General features: G+C 32.5%; 1 protein-coding gene across 3 annotated transcripts in view; it reads left to right on the top strand.

Annotated features, from left to right (window-relative positions):
• The window catches only part of MS3_00002937 (uncharacterized protein), a 72,102-nt gene that overhangs the window by 7,427 nt on the left and 43,570 nt on the right, over positions 1-21,105 (top strand). Inside the window, exon 1 of one of the 3 annotated variants that reach the window (XM_051210599.1) lies at positions 15,115-16,979. The exons of 1 other annotated variant lie outside the window; for it this stretch is intronic. In XM_051210599.1, the coding sequence (XP_051070606.1) occupies positions 16,032-16,979 (948 nt within the window). In that variant the 5' untranslated portion in view covers positions 15,115-16,031. Of the gene's footprint in view, positions 1-15,114; positions 16,980-21,105 lie in introns of those variants that run through there. One more of the 3 variants, XM_051210600.1, reaches the window with a different exon arrangement.

The following is a 21,105-nucleotide window of genomic DNA, read 5'->3' on the forward strand; positions in this document are numbered from 1 at the left end:
TATGATTCTCCCTCCCCTACGAAATAGTGTTTGATCTTCATGTATCCACGTTACAAATAATGTGACTTTATTGACCTGAACTGTTTTATCACTACTAGCACATTCATTATATGTGCGTATCGGGACGTGTGGGGTCATTTTGTGATCCCTGGACATTCTGGTTTCGCGACTGCTTGGCAAACACTCGTTATGTCAACTGATTTATCATATCATTGAGGAGGGATTCTATGTTAACATATATGAGGTGTGAGAGCGCCCAATATCTGCTACAATGACATCTGAAAGGTGATTGGATTTTGACTCATTTGAAATATTTTTCTCACACTGACTAGACATTAATGGATTTTTAAGATAGATAACATTTTTCATTGGTCCGTCAGAACTATAATTAGATTTGAACCCATTGAGAATTTTCGCTTCATATTTACTAAGGTTTTCACTAAAAACAAATGTATTGTGAGAACAAACAACATTTGTTATGATATCGCCAGAAATTGACTCATCTGATGCAAACTTATGACAAAAAAACTCGACCATTGTTGCTACCTTGACGTGGTGGTCGGGCTTGCCTGTTGTGATCAACCAGTCGAGCTATACTGTTTGGAACAATCGTTCCTCAAGGTCCTACCATTGCCAGACAGGTCGGTTGAAGAACGGTAAGACCAAAAGCAGCAAACCCAATGTCCGGGGGCAAAGTTGTACTGCTGACTGTATAGAGGTGTGACGGCAGTAAGGTGTTTCCTTCAGACAGCCAGCATGGCAGTAATGCTGTCTTCCTACAAGGAGGGGTTGGGTTAGAAAAGGTCGACCCTAAAAATGCACACCTCGCCTTATCCCACGGATATCCGTCTCCGGCGGTAAGGTCTCAACAAGTAGGGAGCTAACACGAAAATTAGTCACAAAAAGGTGTGTGACTTGCCTCAAGCAGTTGTCCCTTGGGCACTGCGGTCACGCTTTCAGGTCACTAAGACCATCTTTAATCCAATTTCCTTTACATGTACCTCTAGAAGAACCATTCCACTGTGTGGGAAACCGGGAAGTGATAAATGATTTCATACCTCTAACAGCACTCAAGATGACAAAATAAATTCTAACTCCGTTTTTGTGATTAATTCAGTAACACGGTGTTGAATCTTAACAACAAGTAGCAGATAGTCTAAAAATAGTTTTCTTGAGTGTTGATAAGAAAATCTTATTTCAGAAGTCAATCAGATTCGTAAAGTACTGAGAACCCCAAGTTAAATTACATTAAAATCTAGATTTTATTTGAAAGAGTGCATTGTTTTAAAGAAATCCAAAATGTATGGATTTATTTGCATAGTAAGTCGATAATTCTTCATAGATAATGAATTCCTATATGTGATTTTCAACAGTCTTAATGTATTTTCTGTTCTAAACTATGAATTTCTATTGGTTATGAATACAACTCACATGAATTATCATCTTGTTTCAGCTTTGATACAGAAAAAAATTCTTCTGAATTTGTTGGTATGATGAATTTAGAGATTTTAGAGGAGTAATTTGGTTTATTTCTGTTTCATTATTCATCTTCTCCGTTACTACATGACTGTCAATTTCCAGTTTCATTGAAATTACTAGTTATGAAATTCATATATATCTGATTAGTGTATCTCAAATAAGTCGAAGCATAATTCTAGAATTTCATAGAAAGTTGTCACTAAGCCATTTTAGCTTATCTTTTGACAGCTATCAAAACAAATAATATTGTTCATGTAAATTTATTCTGTGAGTTCCATAAATTCACCCCTTTTCATGCATCGTTACAATCTCTTGTTAATAAATAAGTTTCGTTTTTTTAATGTCTCCCTCTCCATAAATTTATTTATGTTCATTGTTTAGCTACTATTATCATTTAAATTATCAATACTTATTAGATTTTTAAACATCCGGAATAATGTAGGTCAAAAATGTTAAACACAACCTATTTAGTACAATTGATTAATTGATAATTCGGTTGTTATTGGACACAATAATATTGGTAATAACAATGTTATCGTTAAAACAGTCCATCTGGTGTATACTGTTTACAACACAACATGCATATATGGTTGCTAATGTAAAAATAAATTTATATTCCATACAATGATATGTTGTTGTCTGTCGGGGTTGAGGGTATAGATGCATGATCGATATGTAGCCAAAAATATGGCACAAAAGTTTAAATACAACTTAAATACATTTAAGTAATTTATAATGTGTATTATGTAAGAAAAAAACCTAGTAATTTTGATTTACACATATAACACATTCTGAAATATATTTCGTTTATTTAATCACTATAAGACCGATAAATAGTTAGACGGTTTTCACATCAAATTAAAACAATTACTGGATAACGCGATAATGTTTAAAACGAATAGTATTGTGTTCGAGCCCCAGAGTAAATATCAACTCTGGGATGCAGGTGCATTTAGCTGAGAAGTACCAAATAGTATGAAACGCACGTCCTGGATTCCACTGCTAGCCATTATCCCTCTCTGATTATAATCCTTATTTGGTTGACATTTCAAGTAGACTAATTCTACATTAGTGGACTGTAGCATTAGATGAATAAATACTTAATTTATTTTTAGGAAACTTTAACGTCCACGAAGTGTATTAATTAAAACTCTTAAATTTCTTAAAGTATTTAAAAATTAGAATTAAATTATGAAGAGATTGACTCACGTTTTACCCAATTAAGCATTTAAGGTTTATGAATGAAATTTAGAGAGAAAAAAAGAATGTACTTCTTAATTCGTTCACATTGTATTCCCCATATTACACTCGTTTTATTTTTCTCATGTTACATTAATTTTCATATTCGTGCGATTACTTATTTATTTATTTGAACACATAAATATTGATACAAAAGGGCATCAAATATATATGCGCCACACATTTTCATTATCATTATATTTGTGTGTGGGCTGTGATACTGCCCGGGTGCTCAGACCGAAGCAGGTGGTTTTCTTAGGGGGCCACACCCCGAGCCTCTGACCTAGAGGTCTGACCCACAAGGCAGTGGAGCATCGTGAGGAGATGCAGTCCCATGGTAGCCGGTGACCAACGATTGGTTCATATGCCATTCGTTCCCTTAGGATACTGGAGCCCATGTGCACGACTGGTTTGGGATCCGGTTAAAGCGCCGGACATTCGCTTTTCGTCCTCTCATTTTCGTAAACAACAGTAATGCCACGAGAAGGCAGTGAGTAGGACTTTTCTGGCAGAGGCTGTACACGCGTGGCCGTTTGAGAGCATTTCGAGAGGAAGGAAAGGGGGCCCACCCCACTCTCGGCCATACCAGGGCATTTGGGGGCTAGTGTGATAGTTGACCGTAAAACAGATCTATGAGAAAGATATTCTGTTTTTTTTATATTTAAATGAGTGTATTAAGCTGGTTAAACTTATTTGCACTGATTTATTCTTAACGCATATGGATTTTGTTACTTATCAAGTTAGTCTGCAAAGGAAGTGTTTAACATGATCTGTAAATTATGTCACTTAGTAATCAAGATCACAAAAGTTGGTAATAAATACGATATGATATCTTTTGGAATGTCTGATAACTCTATTCAACCTCTAGTATTTCGTATTAACTCTGTAACTCAATAGCTTCTGGGATGGATCTACTACAAAAATATTGTCCATCTCAATTTTCATAGTTGGATCTATGATGGAATAGTGAACTGGAATGTATCGAACATACTTCAGTACGATTGTCAATACACACTACGTGTCGGTGTTTCATAGCTAGAAAAATGCAGTCTGGCTGAACTATGGTCAGTGAAAAGAATATACACTAACCCAACACCAGTGTACAGATATCCAGGTCGGAATCAGTTCAACTGTTTATAAATGCATATCAATTGTTAGTATAATGATTTATCAATACAGCTCATTCACCATTGTCTCCTATCTAATTAGATAGGTTAAGAATTAGAGAAATGTGTTCATGACTGTATCAAACTTCAGATCAATAACAAGCCCGTTAGTTAAATATACCTACATCATAGTGAATGCACTCTGTTCTATATGATATTCTGATTCACCATCCATCGCTTTGCACTTAATCAAATTGTCAACCCATATCCATTGCGTATTTATTGTTGTTAGTTTAAGTTACAGTTTATCATCGAGGTTTAGAATCTGAGATTTAATTTTGATACTAAGATTTGTAAAGTAATCGATCAATGAACACAGTGTATCTTATCCGATACTAGTTGATGAGAGAAGCTTAAAACGGAAACTATTTCAATGCATCATAATAACTTTAGCTACTTGTCCATCGATGTGTCTACATACATAAGTAACAGACCTTAAATACTATGGTTTGAAAATAGATCAGTTACTATTCACTATTTTCTAATCACACATAAAACAGACTGATGCTGAACACTATTTAATCCAGTGTGTTGGGTACATATGTTTGGTAATTCTCATGATCAAACAGAAAACTACTATATGTAAACTATTATCATGACTCACTTATCTTAAAACCACACTTTTTTATATTTAAAAAAACATTCAAAACTATCTGTAACACTCAGTTAAGACAACCTACTTCTACTACCATCATGACCGCGTTTTTTCTTAAATCTTATGTTAAGTCAATGCTTAAAGGTTCGATTTTCTGCTAAATTCCATTGACCACCGCTAGATCCAATAGTATGATGTTAATCGTCCTTTTCCAACGTTTAATAAAGTAGAATATCTAACATTTCCGAGTATTTTTACTTTCGTTTAAGAGTTAAAAGTTACCATGTAAGAGTATGGAACTCCCCTACATATTTTGCATTTTGTTTTGCCTTTAATCTTACTTATTCTAAAGTCATGAGGAAATTGCATTGTCAGTATAAGATGAATGAAAAGTAAATTTGTTTGACAGCTTATTGATTTCCTTACAAAGAGAGAGGATCAAGCATTTTCGCATACCATATATTGCAATGGAAACATGTTTTACCCAATAAGTGTTTCTTTTAAAGTAACTAAATAAATAAAATTTCATATGAAAGGTGGTAGATACAGTTGATTATTGATGTCATACTAACTGTAAACTCAATGTTATAGGCTTAGATTTAATCTCGTAGGAAATCATGAATGTTTATTAATCAATTGAAGGTTAATCTACTCCTAAATGTTTTCCAGAAATTCTTCCACTGTTAACATCAGAGTCGACGATAAAATCTCGTTTCACAAACTTCATAAATTAATCGTATCATTCATTCGAATTTAATTGTTTTCACAATGAATGTATACATACATAACAGGTGATTAAGTCATCAGTACTAGTACTAAAAATCTGTAGTGTGTTGAATATTTAACAAACTTTTTAGTTTGTTTTTTTTGTTGTTGGGAATTTCGTCTCATTGAATCCTCGTTTTTACATTTTCCTATACTTAAACTGAAATCAGCTGCATGATACTGACATTGTATATGATGAAAAGAAAAGTCAATTTTCGATTGATTTACTCATTATGAGTTATTGGTCAAGATTACTTCCTTTTTGATTCAATGTGATCATTCAGTATTTGCTTTCTTTTCTCGTATGATATTTTATTCTGTATAATATACGATATTCTTGTATTCCATTGACATGAACTATGACCAGTAAGTCATTTCTTATAACTCTAAGTATTTTTTCATATATGTGATTTTATTCTAATTATTAATCAAAAAATGGGTGTGAAATCAATATATAAATGAGTGTATTTTCGAATAGGGTCGTCGTCATCGTCGTACTTTGGGGCGAATAAATCTTCACATGTATCTGTCTTTGTGTTCTTACTTCCGCGTCGTCGGAATTGCAGGGGCCCCCCTCGTTTCGAGTATAAATGATAAGCGTTTCCGACGTAACAACAATCAGCGACGACCAGATATAACAAGCAGCATTCAATTCACAGGTCATACCAACACCATTGAGTGTATAAATGGCATCCTGAGTTATGTAAAAATTTAATAACATTTTAAATTTCGACTTAGTTAAGCTATCAAAATTATTATGATCATGCACATAGAGTTAATTTTGTTTAAAATAGTAGTTGTATAAGCAAATATTTAAAATGGAATAGTTTAAAGATATATGTCCTTCAAAATAAGTAAACACCTAACCCACTAAATGGATCGAATTAGTTGTAATGTGTCAGAGATGGAATACTACTTACCTAACCCTGTTACCCCTCATGGAGGAGCATAGGTTGCCCACCAGGATTCTCCATCGAACTCTGTCCTGTGCAATCCTTCCCATTTGCTATTCGTTCTTTTGATGTCTGCTTCCAATTCTCGACGCAATGTGTTCCTTGGTTTTACTCTTAGTACTTCCGTAATAATTTTTCGTGAGGAATAATCGGTCATAGGAATTCTAGTTGGCATTGAAATTCAAATGATATTGCATTTTAATTGTAGTCCTAATAATGATGAAATTTTATTTTACAATTGATTGATTTGGTTTTTAATAAACTAACTACTCGCTAATCAGCACCTTTTCTAAATCATTTTGGGAGTTGTTGAAACACTGTTCTTTGGTTGTCATGTATAATTTTGCATAATTATCAACTTAATGATCATAGAGGGATTAGCTAAGAGTGTCAATCTAATAAATCAGTCATTGTTATCATAGAACTATGCCTGAGTGTGAGTCGGTCCAAGTTCCAGTACCTCATATCACCATAATGAGAAACAAATTATTAGGACGAAAACTAATCTGATACTATAGTCTTCAGTGTCGAGAATGGTCCGTTTATAGATTGGAACTTAAAAAAGACTTCTAACCACAGTAAATGAAAACTTTGGAAATCAATGTTATGAACCAGCTGGTATAGAAAGTACACTTTTTTGGAAACGGAAAATGGTTGACGAAATATTAGGTACCATGAAGGCTTAGTCACCTGTTTTAACCCAGTTTGGGACTTCTCAATGTTTTATACTCAAGAAAAATGATGAGATGGAACCAAAAACCTTCAGATCTTATTATGATCATGACACACTGTTGAACTTTAATCAAATGGTTCATATTTCCGATTTCAACTCACGATTTAGTTTTAAACCCTACAATGCTATTGGTAACTACTTGACTCACTCTTGAAATGGTTGGATTTCACTAAACTGAATATGTTAATAGTACTTCAGAAATTAATTTTAAAGCCAATTACTTGTATGACCCTCAGCAAAAATCCAGTAACTTGGTCTCACAAAAACATTCTTTAAGTTTCTTACTACTTATTAGTTAAAAAGTAGATGAAGGTAAATAACTCAAACTTAAGCGTCTTCATCATAATTTAATCTCACTAAATTGAGTGGTTCAAGATTATTATTATTATTATTATTAAATAAAATATCTACTTTGTGGTTCGATAAATAATCTCAGTAAATGAAAGTTCATTTGCCTTTTGATCAGGAAGGGTCTAAATGCTGGCCAAATGAATAATGGATGTAAAGAAAATAGTATTCGACAATAACGCAATCCTGACAACAGACAACTGTAATACATTCAGATAAATAGAGGTAAACTTTTTAAATGTAGTTTTATTTAGTGTAAGGGATCTATGAAGATTATTGAATTTTATAGTTTACAACACAAACTGGTCTTAGAAAACTTGGAAACTAGAAAGCACTGACCAGCTGTCTCATCTTTGTATGCGACTACTTATTAGTACTCATTCACGAATCTACTGGTGATCAAACCCTAGACCGTTAGCATCCATAGCTTGCGCTTAACCTTAACATTCGAGCTGTCGATGATCACAATCGATGTATATATTCAGCTAGCTACAATCATAATAAAACAACTTAAATACAAAATGTGATATAGCTGTTAACTATTACGAAATATTGTCTTTTATATTACATCACAGGTAATCAATGTAACCATTATCGAACTCTTTTTCTTTAGATAATGTTTACATTCTTAATTTGATTTATGCATAAATCATAATGTTTTTTCTCCGTCTTCTTAAAAAGAAAACTATATGTATTTTGTAGGAAAAGTATAAAAGTTATAGATATGTCAAAAAAGTTGATACTATTTACATATTTGTATAAATCATATTCCTTTTGTATATACAATTTATTTCCCATTCAAAGGTGTACAACACAATAGTAATAAGTTGTTTCTCTCCTTTGTGTGTGTGTGTGTGTGTGTTAGTATATTCCCAAATGCACACCTTAAACTAATAAACACCTGTAACTGTACACAATGTAATCATTTTATCATTAGTATTTATTTTTATAATGTATATTTCATTTCTCTTATAATGTACTCTAATTCACCATGACAATGTTGATTTTTATACAATAAAGGGGATGTAATATATGCATTGAATGAAGACTAGGTAATTATTTGATAGTAGATTTTGCTTTGTAATAAGCATTATCAGAAAGCCATATCGATAGAATGGATTCAATACATGTTTATCGGTGATATAATTATTTTTTCGTACATTATAGACTTCTATTTTAACCGGGAGATAGTGTTATGTCTATTCAAGTAAATGGTTTAACTTCTTTCTTGAATTAGCGGTTTAACAAGCTTGATTTAATAGGCAGTTAAGCTGCTCCTGTTAAAACATTTCTTTATTAAATAAAATAGTGATGAGTAAACCAACAAAATTAGATCATCATAGTTCGTAATCGCAACTTCTATGCACTTAGCTGGTAAAATAAACGCGAACTTTATGAATCGGCGTAATAAATTGAAACTTTGGGTCAATAGTGTACTGGTTCAATTTCTAAGCAGTGAGTTAATTAGTCAAAATCTTACCCTATAAAGTTTTGTATATGGAACTTTGTATCATCCATAACTCTCATATTTGGATTAAATTCAACTGGATGCTTAATACACCAATTTGAATCTGAATAAATGAATTACACTAGTTAATCAACTTTCTTGCTGAATTTTTGAGTTTTCCTACAAGAAATATATTAAATTACATTTTAAGAGTATTCAAAAAGAAGTTGCTGCATAGGTTTACAACATAAAATGACAATGTGACTCAGGATACTCTTCAAAATGTAAATCAGTAGCTTTGGGTTTATAGATTATTCAATTATAAAGGTCTATGTTTCTTTTTGATGTTAGTCTACTTTTGATTAGTTTTGTTATTAGGATAGGGTTGTTTGTGTTTTGATCCCATTGATAATTGAACCAAGGACTTTCTGCTCCCATAGAGAGAGCCTAACCTTTAGACTACTAGCTCTGAACGCTCTGATGTTGCATAAACATCTATTAATAGCATTGGTTGGTTAACTAATATTAATCTATGGTTAAACCATTAAAATCAATGTGTTGTTAAAAGTGTAATATCTAAGCACATGTTAAAAAGTATACACGATCACTGGTTGATTCAGTTTAATCATTGAACATTAGAAAAAACTACACATTCACAGACTCTTCAACCTTTTTACACATATTTAATAATTTAAAACAAACCATTAATTCACAGTATAGGGTTGTGGAGATAACTAAGTTTTGATTGAGATGATGAATCGATCAAAGTTAGACTATCATTGAAAACCTGAAAGCACTGAACGGCCGTTTCGTCCTATTGTGTAACTCCTCAGCAGTGCGCACCCACGATTTTGCACTCGGGATTCGAAATCAGGAACTGCAGTTCCACGCACAAGCTCTTAATCTCTAGACCACTGAGCCGGCATCCAGCGTTGTTAATGTCTAAATTTAACTAACCCACGAAATTAATCGACACATCTACCATTGTCTTCAGTGAGTTACTATCTCACAACAGACCCGGTTGAACTCCACTGGTCACTGCTTCTCACTAGAACTCTTGAAGCCAGTCACTAGTGAGTATATGCTGATTAATACCAGAAGGGGTTTTTGTGAATATTACAGTAATTCCGATATTTGAATCATGAGTCAATTGACGCGAGGTGGGATCGTGGAATGGGCACTGCTGAGGAGTTCCACAATAATACGAAATGGCCGTCCAGTGCTTCCAGGTTTTCTATGGTCGTCTAGATTCAATTGACTCATGATCTCAACTATTGAAATTACTATGACATCCACAAAAACCCTTTCTGAAATTAATTTTCTCTGTACATTATTCAGTCTCACTATGTGTGTTTACTCATCTGCCATATTAATTGTCATCGTATTAAGATTATAATTAAAAATTTTAATTGTAACAAATGTAATTTATTAAAATGGACAATAATCTCTCTTCCATTCATCTTTCTATGTAGAAATCAATAATCTGGACAAACTAACAATTATTATCCTGAATTGTTTATTTCAATTGTAATTCTCTTATTATTGTCATTGTTCTTAATGGCGATGATGACAATGATGGTCAGTACTTTTTGTTGTTGTCGTTAACCTATGACTCACTTAAAAAAACAATTTACAATACAGATTAAGGTGGTTAAAATTTTGTATTTATTAAAAACTCTCGATGTGTTTAATATAATAAGTGAAGTAGTTGATCTTCCTATTTGAATGTATTATTTATAGATATATAGAAAATTAAAATAGACTAGACGGAATACATTCATTTATATACTGTTTGATGAATGTGATTGGTTTAACATGAGTATGTGTATCAAATTTATTGGTTATTGACCAATATAAAGGACAGTGTGAAATATGACTTATTTTGAAATGTTACACTTGTGAAGTTCTTTTAGTATGAAATGAAAAGTCATGGTATTAAGAGTCACCTCTAAAATACAGAGTGTATTTTCAATGTCCGGTGGTTATATATATATATATATATATATATATATATATATCCAATGTTAATTAGGGGTTAGGGAGTTCAAATTTCCATTACCTTTTTGCTTATATATTCAACATACCCTTTAAGTAACACAATTAGTAATGATTTACATATTTACCAGTTGGCTTATAGGTGTTTTGTCAAAAGTACTCTACACTTAACATCTATGGTGCTTACTATTCAATGGTTTTTTTTATAACATAGCAACAAATAGTTCAAAGATAAATTTACAAACCAATTCATTGTTCAGTTTACGTAATCATACTTCATTGTCCGTAAATTAATAGACAGTCTTTTTGTATACTTTCTGTAACTCGATTTCGGGTGTCTTTTTTTACACGGTATTTCTTTTACATTGATCATCAATTAAATAACATCTATTAAATGTGATTGAAACAGCTGAACTCAATCAACTATTTCACCTCATAATTTCATACTGCTCAATGGTAATTATTCGTGCTTATTTTGAAGTTTTAACTTAGCCAATAGGACCAGTCTTTTTTTTCTCTTTATAGAGCATAAATCAATAATACTTGAAGGTCAATTTCATTGGCTCATTGCTTTCAATAAATGTAACTGTTAGGAGGGACTACTTTCCTCATTCTTAACCTTTTTTCAATTACTATAATAACTAGTTCAACATTTAAAAGCTCATCAATTATGTTAAAAATGCTTGTCATTTGTTATTTTATACACATAGTTCCCTTTATCATTTTGAAAAGAGCAAGAACAAAGATTCATGTTTGTTCTTGCTCTTTTCAATTTGTTATTTTATCACAGTTGCTATATAACTAAATACTATTGATTCACTGATGAGTTACTTAAGGTTTAGTGTTATTTTACAAACGTTTTTATATCATTCACCTTATATAAAAACCACCAACCAAGATAACTGGGTGATGACGTACTGCGGTGGTACTGGTAATTAAATTAAAATTATGTAGAAAGTTAAATGTGATCAAATCCTATAAACATTACTCAAGTCAATGGAATCATTTGTCGTTGAAATGAGTTCTTTAGACATGCTCAAATGTTATAAGCAGAGATGGATGGTGACTAGCAGTCCTATTCGGGACTCGTCAGCTGGATGTACCTGCATCCCAGAGTTGAAGTTCACTTCGGGACTCAAACCCAGTACCGTCAACTCAGTATCTAGGTTGATAAACCGATGGTGTCTGAAATGAACGGCACTGGGTTTGAGTCTCGGAGTGAACATCAACTCTGAGATGCAGGTACATCCAGTTAACCAGTTAAAAATAGGACGAAACGAGCATCCTGGATTCCACTGCTAGCAAGCATCCATCTTTGCTTACAATGCTTGTGAATTAAGTCAACATAGAAGCGATCCGCACACGATGCATATATGCCAATAAGAGACTGATCATTTGTAGTCGTAAATACCAATGGGAAGATTCAAACAACCAATACAAAAATGAATTAAGTTCAATTATGTCTTGGATAAAATCTCTAAGATGATAGAAATTAGTAATTAAAAACCTTGTACTAAATAGCTCAAAATCTATGTGACAGTATCACAGGTGAATTTGGTATGGAGAGCCAATCAAAAGTGATTAAGGTCAATCGATGGCAATCAGAAGTGAACTAAAGGTCAAGTGCATCTCGTTGGGATTAATGGGTCAATTTCCTAAGGATAGAATTCTATATATATGGATAAGTTTTTGTGCATTTTATTCGATAGTCAAATACACTTTCTCGCTCAAGTGGTCAGTTGGTGGTGGGGGGTTAGCGCGTAGTACACTGTGTATCAGTATCAGATTACGGACATCCCACGTCACAACAGGATTCATCCTTTATTTTTTAATAAATAAATTTTGAATAATTTATAATTCGTTATTTAAATATTTTCCTATGGATACACTTGTTCCTCGTATTGATTTTTTATTACATTGACTAAAACTCATTCAAACTAGATATTAAGTTCTCCATTGAACTGACCTCTTTGTATAAAGTTTATTTTCACATATTGATCCGCATGAATCTAACACATTGAATCTTATTTTAACTGATATAAACCGTGAACCTAGAAATGTTAATGTTACATTTTGATTCTATTACTGATCTTAAATTTTCATGTATAAACTTGTATGATGGGTATGTTTGAATTACTCACTCAGATTGTGTTATGAATATTTTACATATTTTTTTAAAAAAGTTAGTATTCAACCAAATAACAATAGAGAACAATTTCAGTTATTTAAGGATTAATTTACAAATAAACGGACATATACAAATCAAAAGAACCCATCAATTGGTCAATAGTTTAGAGATGATCTATTTTCATATTATTATCAATAAGAAAACTGTTAATATACATACATATTTCAGTGGACTTGGGATTGTAAGAAGTATTCAAATGGAAGGCTCATATTTATTTCTATTTGATACTCGCTAGGTAGATGTACCTGAATTTTATTGTTAACGTTTATACTGAAACCCTGAATACACTACTTTATTCTGTGAACTACTGAGTCCAGGTAATCATTAAATTGTTCAACGGGTATGTAATTGTTACAAATATAGAATCTTTAGAGCTCGTTCAAATGGTTCATTTCACAACAGATATGTCTTGAAGTTGTAATTGTGAACCGTAACATTTGAAGTCATTTAAACCGGAAGGCTAATATCTGTCCGTAATACTTAACAAATATCATGTTGTATTGTAAATAGTATGATGTTAGTAAAGGTAGGAGATTGGATCCTAATTTATTGGTTGATTACTATGGTGATTGTCGCGAAATATATACCTCATTTACTAAGTAGAGTTGTGGATGCATTGAATAGTATTCGTAAAGCAGAATGGTACTACATTCTAATAATCTTTCTTTGTAGTGACTTTCTAATTAATGTTAATATGTGATAGAAATTTATTTCAATATAACTAAAGCTCTACAAATTCGAAATAATTCTAAGCTTATTCTTTTAATGTTTATTTAATGTACACGAAGTTTTTTTCTAAGTTCATTTCGACAGAAGTAAACTGCGCTGCTGAATCCATTCTGTTCAGGATAGAGGCTCTATGGATTTTTGAGCAAAATTTTAAGCGCTGTGGTAAATAACTTGATCAATAAAAGCTATTTAATGATTCAGTGAAACCTACCAATAGTTACTTATTGATAAGCTTAAAACCGATAACCAGGATAAGAGTAGGGAATAGTTATGAACCTGAATGATCCTTAAAATGAAGATGAAAAAGTGATAGAAAACGAACAGTATTAAAATAAATATATCGTTTGGGCATGATTTGTGGATTTTCCAAAGTAACTAAGTAGACTTTGTGATTTAAAATTAAAGGACTATTCACTTAAGTCTTAATCATTATGGTCACGAAGCATTCTCCCTCCCTAACTCTTAGCACTGACTCTTGTCCTAAATTTCGAAACTTAACCTCTTAGCTTTATTCTTTTATTGGTTTACGATGACAAGTAATTCCGTAATCATCTTTAAACTATTTACCCATTATCATCGATCACCTGTTTTACAGTCCCTGTGCAGTTGTTACTACACGCACACACACGTTTGTGAGAGGTTTCTTTTGGTGGAGTTTTGTTCTCTGAGAGAACAAAACTCCACCAAAATCATCCACCTGAGCTACAAATCTTCTCCACCATCTCAGAGGTTTCTTTATTCTGTTTTTTTTTATCCTAACGACAAATTTACGTATATTTTTCCATATTTCCTCTAAAATTTCTTTAACACTAGGTTTGCGATGATGATCTAATCTGACACAATTTCAGACTTGTAATATTATTCTAAACTGTATCCAATGTGCGTATAATCAGCTAATATCCTTACTTTAATTTCACTTAAAGTACGCTCAAGTTTCTAATGATTCATTCGATCACTTTTGGTGAAATCAGTTTAACAATTGTACACAGTTCTATATACATGGTTTTTAGGTTAGTTTTACACCCATTTAAGAAAAAAAACTGATTTATGAGTAAATGTAAATTTGACTTTATTCAAGAATTGAGAATATGGTATCTAAAAGTGGAGTGAGAAACATCGATTCCTTAAGAATCATCAATATTATTTCCTATTACCTTTAACAAGTTAACATTTTAATCAGAGAGGGTTTTGTGGATATTCTTGTAATTTAATTGTTAAATTCATGAGTCAGTTGAAGCTAGACCACCATGGAAAACCTGGAAGCACTGGACGACCGTTTCGTCCTAGTATGGGACTCCTCAGCAGTGCGCGTGCACGGTCCCGCCTTGCGAGTGTCGAACCCAGGACCTCTCAGTCTCGCGCGCGAGCACTTAACCACTGCTGAGGATCCCCATACTAGGACGAAGCGGTCGTCCAGTGCTTCCAGGTTTTCTATGTAGGTCTAACTTTAATTGACTCATGAATTCAACAATTAAATTAACATTTTATTGATACTTAACAGGCTCATTTCAATTTCTCGATTTTTAGGTTTCATTTGAAAGGGAAAATATTTTTAATATAATAAACTGATCTGTTTCTAAGATAAAGTTGTGAACTAATGTAGCAATTAAGTAACTTTTTTGAGATGCTGTATATTGTATCGTTTTGTTGATTGATTTTTAATTCACCAACAAAATCTATAGATTTGTCAAGACTATCTGACTAAACGCATACACGACAAGGTCACATTATTCATGTTGTTGGAAGACCCAACATGTTCATTTGTTTGAAACAGGTTGTTTCCCCTCCATCCCTTTTACATATTTCCTCCTAGATTAGTGTGTCTATCTTCTCAAAATGTATTATATAGGCTGTGTGGAGATGTTTTTTTATAGTCCAATAGGAATCATTTAGTCACCTTTACCGTATTTAAATGTCTAGTCCATACGTGTGTGTGTATATATATAGTGGTTTTTGGATATGTGTTTAATAGCACGCTTCGTCAATGGGGAAAGGTTCCATACTATCCCTGAGATATATTTATGGCAGACGAAATCCAATTATTTTGTAGCTTGAGAATTGATGTTTCCACTGGTATCATCAATGTAAATGTTAGAGTCGCACTTTTGTCAAATTCAACCGACTTCATCATACTGTACATTTCCATTCCACCTACAGTAATCATAACATCGTCCTCTCATAGCGGCCCAGATTTCTCATGTTTATCATCAATTACCTCCTTAAAATTACCGGATTGTACAAATATTACTCATTTGAATGATAAACTATTTGGACTGCTTAAACATCAATTAAACTGCTTTATTATTAAATCAGTAATTAATCAACGATGACCAATCAGTATTATTAGCATTAAACAGTATTCTTTCTACCCGTCAATATACTATTGTAAGTTACATGCATTCTGTCACTGAAATAAATAGTTCTGCCGAGATTTTCACTTATTTGTCAACATTGAAATCAACGTCCACCGTCTCTTCTTCGTCATTATCATCCCCTTCGGAGACAAATTTAAATAACAGTGATCCGCATAAATTTTGCTCAGATGAAAGTTATCCACCATCATCTGAGATTTTCAACTCAATCTTAAATAACACACTGTCGTTGTCTGTTACTAGTCATAGGAATTATGTAAATAAAATCTCATCATCTCAATATAATAATGGCAACTCAGAATGTTTAATCCATCATGACCATACCCCACAACTACATCAAAATTACGTAGAATTTGTCGAAGATCATTATGGATTTTATTGTATCTGTCATAATTGCGAAATAAATCATTCGATAGACCCAATCAATACTTCATTTGTTATTAATGGTGAGAAGAAAACATTGTCACAGTCAATAGTTTCCTCAAAATTATCATCAACTGGACTAGCCTACTTATCAGTCTCAACACAATTAAATAGTAATAATAGTAACGACGAAGAACAGCGGGGAACTATAGAACAAACAAAAACTTTTTTAAAACGTTTTCAAAATTTCATTACACATTCAGTAAGAAGAAAATCGAATCGATTATTAAAAAATCATAATAAGAATATCGGTACTTGTGATGATTATAATAGTTTTTATACCATAGAAGGTTCTATTGTAAATAAATCTCATTTAATAAGTTATCATAAAAAACGTAGTAAATCATTACGTACTATATCGAATTGTGTACAGTCGATCACATCACCATCGAAACGCTCATTAAATAACAATAATAATAACAGTGGTATACAACAAAAACCTGATAGAATAAAAATGCCCTATTGTTTGCATGATGATATACACTCTGACAAATATTCTACACATTCTAATACCGAAAAGCCGACATGCTACCACTTTGGGTTAGTGGTAAGTAATTAAATTTTGTAGGATTTATTATTATTATTATTATCGTTTATCCCGTTATACATCTAGGAAAGAAGATGTATACATATTTATATTGATTTTTTGGCGATGGAAAGATCCTGATTGTTTCCATCACTTTATTTTGTAGTTGTAACTGTATTACATAATATAAAACTATTAAGATTGTTATGATTGTAGAGTTATAAGGGAGTTTAGAAATTCGACTAAATCATTATTTCTGGTCTAGTTTAAAAACTGTAATTAAGGGAAGTAAAAAACTTGATTTGATAAATATTAAAATCATTTGAATAAGTTTGAAGATGCATTTCGGTTTGTAATTCAATCCTCAATGATAAAAATATAATTCGTTTGTCAGTATTGTAGTAAACATAATGCTTAGTTATAAATAAAATGATTTTCATCAGTGTAGGAGGTTTGTGAAAATTGTTGACTTTTATAATTTACATTACAAACTGACCTTAACTAGACAAGTATTGAAAACCATTAAGCACTGGACAACAACTACGTTCATAGTACAATAAATTAGTAATAGGCATCACTGGATGATGGTTATGTGCTATTAAACTCAGTTGGAGAAGTAAACCATTGAACGCCAACTCAGTAATCTAAAGGTTGAGAGCTCATATCGAATCCTGAAGATTTTAAGTTTAATCCCTGATTCAGTCATGAATGTACATTTTTGAGCAAGTTCCATACTACAATGAAACAGTTGTTCAATGTTTTTTTGGTTTTTACAGTTGTCTAACTGAATTCAGTTAGAAATGTAAATCATAAGGTAGCTTTAACTCAAAATATTATCCAATGAGTGGCCTAATTAATTCAGAGGCGTGAATAGTGTATTCTAATTTTTTTGGTACGAGTTAAAAGTATACGTAGTATTGAAAGCTCCAAGTAAAACGAAAAATAACATACTGAATCGCCAGACTAGGTAGAGAACCCTCATCGACTGAGGTAATTGAGATATGTATAACTGTCATGTTTTACTATATAGAGGCCTACTGTAATTTCTAATTGCACACGATTTAGAAATTCTTATGATATGAATGGGACTTGATATAGACTTGATAAACTGGATGACTGACATGCAACACGTTAATAATAATCCACAACGCCATGGAAAACAAGATGACGTCGGATGTTCAACAAAAGCTTATATAAAAGATCTGAAGTTAGATTTGTAATGGGACAACGTTGTGGTATATAGAGACCAACAATGAACCTGGAATGATTTATAATGAAATCGCAAACTAAGAGTGGGAATAACCGATCAAATAGCGATAAAAATCACTTCGGAGGCATGAATCGAGAAAATGTTATTGCGGTTATCTTTCCACAAAAGAACTATCATTTCTTAACAAAAAAATGCTAGATAATGTGTGGTCTCCTTGCGAGTTACGTATATAAAACCATCGCTCTATTTTAGTTCGACTGTTAAGTAGTGGAAAAAATTAAGGGGCATAACTAAGATGTGGCATCAATACATGACGTTACTGACTATTTGTTGGGATGATCCAGAAAATTGCTTGCACAAGACAAGCAAGCATCAGGAAACACTAAGAAGCGTTTCATCCAATCAGCATTCACTTGAAGCCCTAGCCAAAAATATCAAGGAAGCGAAACGTCGCGTGCAGGGGCTCTGATTGTTTGGCTGCTGCTATGTTTAGTAGCATTCTAGAATCTTCTAACAACCCAAGGACAATTAAAATGTTATAAAAACCCTGTATTTTCTGTATTAAAATGAACCTTGGAGTAAATTACTTCTCGCATACTTTGAATCTTCTCTCTCGTGTTCAGGTCGCTGTGTAGTTCTAGCTTGGGGGTTACAGAATGGCTTAGGAGACGAATATAGCGTTCAATCCGCAAGACTTATCACTATTGGTCTAAGACATTTTGGTAGGTGTGGATTATTTGATTAGGGTCTACGTGTATATCCTGACAAGTGATAGGGGTCTTTAAGTGATATCATCCAAAATCGGTCACATCAACTCAGATTCACTCACTCTTTTCATTCCTAAAACCCTGAAATTCAGAATTATTTCACATTTTTGACTTTGTACATCAATTCCTGTTTCTTGCATCTTACTCTTTATGACTAATGACTTTGTACTACAGCACTGATACTAGAATTATAGTAAATAGTTTACTGTTCATCTTGATAATTTCTTTGTATTGATATGAAGTAGCAATTTGGAGTGAAGCAAATATATGCCAGTTCCGAAATTATGTTTGACTGACTGAGATAAAATTGTTCTATGATAAACATTTGGTTTTTATTGGTGGATTTTTTTGAATTACATGTATTCAGTTTATTAAATATACAATCCTTATCTGTATAGTAAGATTTTTTGAGAAGAAATAAAAGTTATTTGTAAATACCTAGTTTTTAGTTGTTTGATGGTACTTTACAACCTCCAGTGTCTATTCGTAATCGATTTTTAATGGCATCAACCAACAAGCCTTTACGGTATTGCCGTATTAATATATAATTGTCTATTCAATATGTTTTTTTTAGGGAATTTTAGATCATCTAAAAGTAGCCTGCTATCTGTGAGAATTGAAATATCGAATTTGCAGTATAAGTGATTATTTTTTATCAGTGCCCTCTGATTCTGAATGATTCTCTCTTTATCTGATAACAGTATACGATGAAAATTGTATGGAAACTATCCTTCAATCTCCATTAAATGTTGTTTAAATAACAGATTATTCAGAAATCTCTTTAACAGTGAACTTACTTAAATATAGTTTAAGTAAGGTCAGTACAAACACTACAAGCATTCTGATCCTCGAATTATTTCAATATCGGTGTCTATAAAGGTCAAATACTTTTGTTAATCTATGGATTTAGATGAACGGCCAGTTTCATTTTGTCCTTTCTAAGACTCGTCAGTTAGATGTACTTCCATCCCAATAGTGGTAATAGACTGGAATTGAACCCAATATCTTTCGCCCCAGACACAAACACATTGCCCAATAAACTACAAGTCCAGATAGCCACTAACTTCAATTCGTTTGAGACATAGATGGTTGTTAAATATGAGCTTGATAAGTCATTCATTAACCTATAGAATTTGGGTTTGCTCATTAAGTCTCCTTATAGTTCACCACTACTGCATATTAAGCATAATTGATTATTTTCGTATTTTTAAAACTGACTACTTAGTTAATAAATGATGTTTGTTTTGTTTTATATAACAGCGGATTTTCGTAAATAGTTCGAATGATTACCAATCGTTTTCGATTTCTTTCGTTTTATTGAAGTGATTGATGAATTTTCGAAAAGCCATTTGAATATGGTGGAAGACTGATTAATAGTGATGTTCATCAGTGTGTTCAGTAAAGTCCGAAAACTGATCACTTGTAAGCATTATTTTCGTTAATTTATTGGTTGTGGGTGTTGCCTAGAAATCTGATTGGGATCATTTCAAACTATCTTGTATTGACACTTCAATCAGAATATATCACCATCGCAAGTTATGTGATGGAAATGGTAAATCAAGTGAAATGTATAGTTTGAAATGAAATTATCAGTGAATATTAATGTGTTATACGGAAGATGAAGTGAGTGAATGGACGGAGATTGACTGGAAATCGTTGTCATTTCACACATATTGAATATTGAGGAATGGATGCGCTAGCGCTTTTCGGACACGTATCTTATTTCTTGATCACTGTTTTTGATTATTTTTTAGTGTGACTTCACTTTTCGTTAATCGAATATGGTGACTATATGCAATGGGTTTTTGTTTTTGTTGTTGTTGTTGTTGTTAATCCTAGTTAATTGAAATTGACATATTAATTTGAATAGTATGTATTATATCAGTTATTATTTTATTAAATATAAACAATAGTGTTCTGTGTAGTCAGTAAGTGTGTGATAGGAAGAAGCAACACTCGGAATAGTAAGTGATTGAATAGTGTTAGATGTAGCCCGAAGCACAATGGGGAATTTAGTTGAATCTAATTTTATTTGTCGACAAGATCGTCCCATGATTAGATAACTTCGTTTCAGTGGACCGAAAAGTTGAATCTCTATTAAGCTATTGATTTGTGTGTTGAATGAATTTGGTTAATGTTGCGTATATTTGTGACAAATGTAGGATAATAT

Source organism: Schistosoma haematobium, chromosome ZW (genome assembly GCF_000699445.3).
Source record: "Schistosoma haematobium chromosome ZW, whole genome shotgun sequence".
Classification (NCBI taxonomy): Eukaryota; Metazoa; Platyhelminthes; class Trematoda; order Strigeidida; family Schistosomatidae; genus Schistosoma; species Schistosoma haematobium.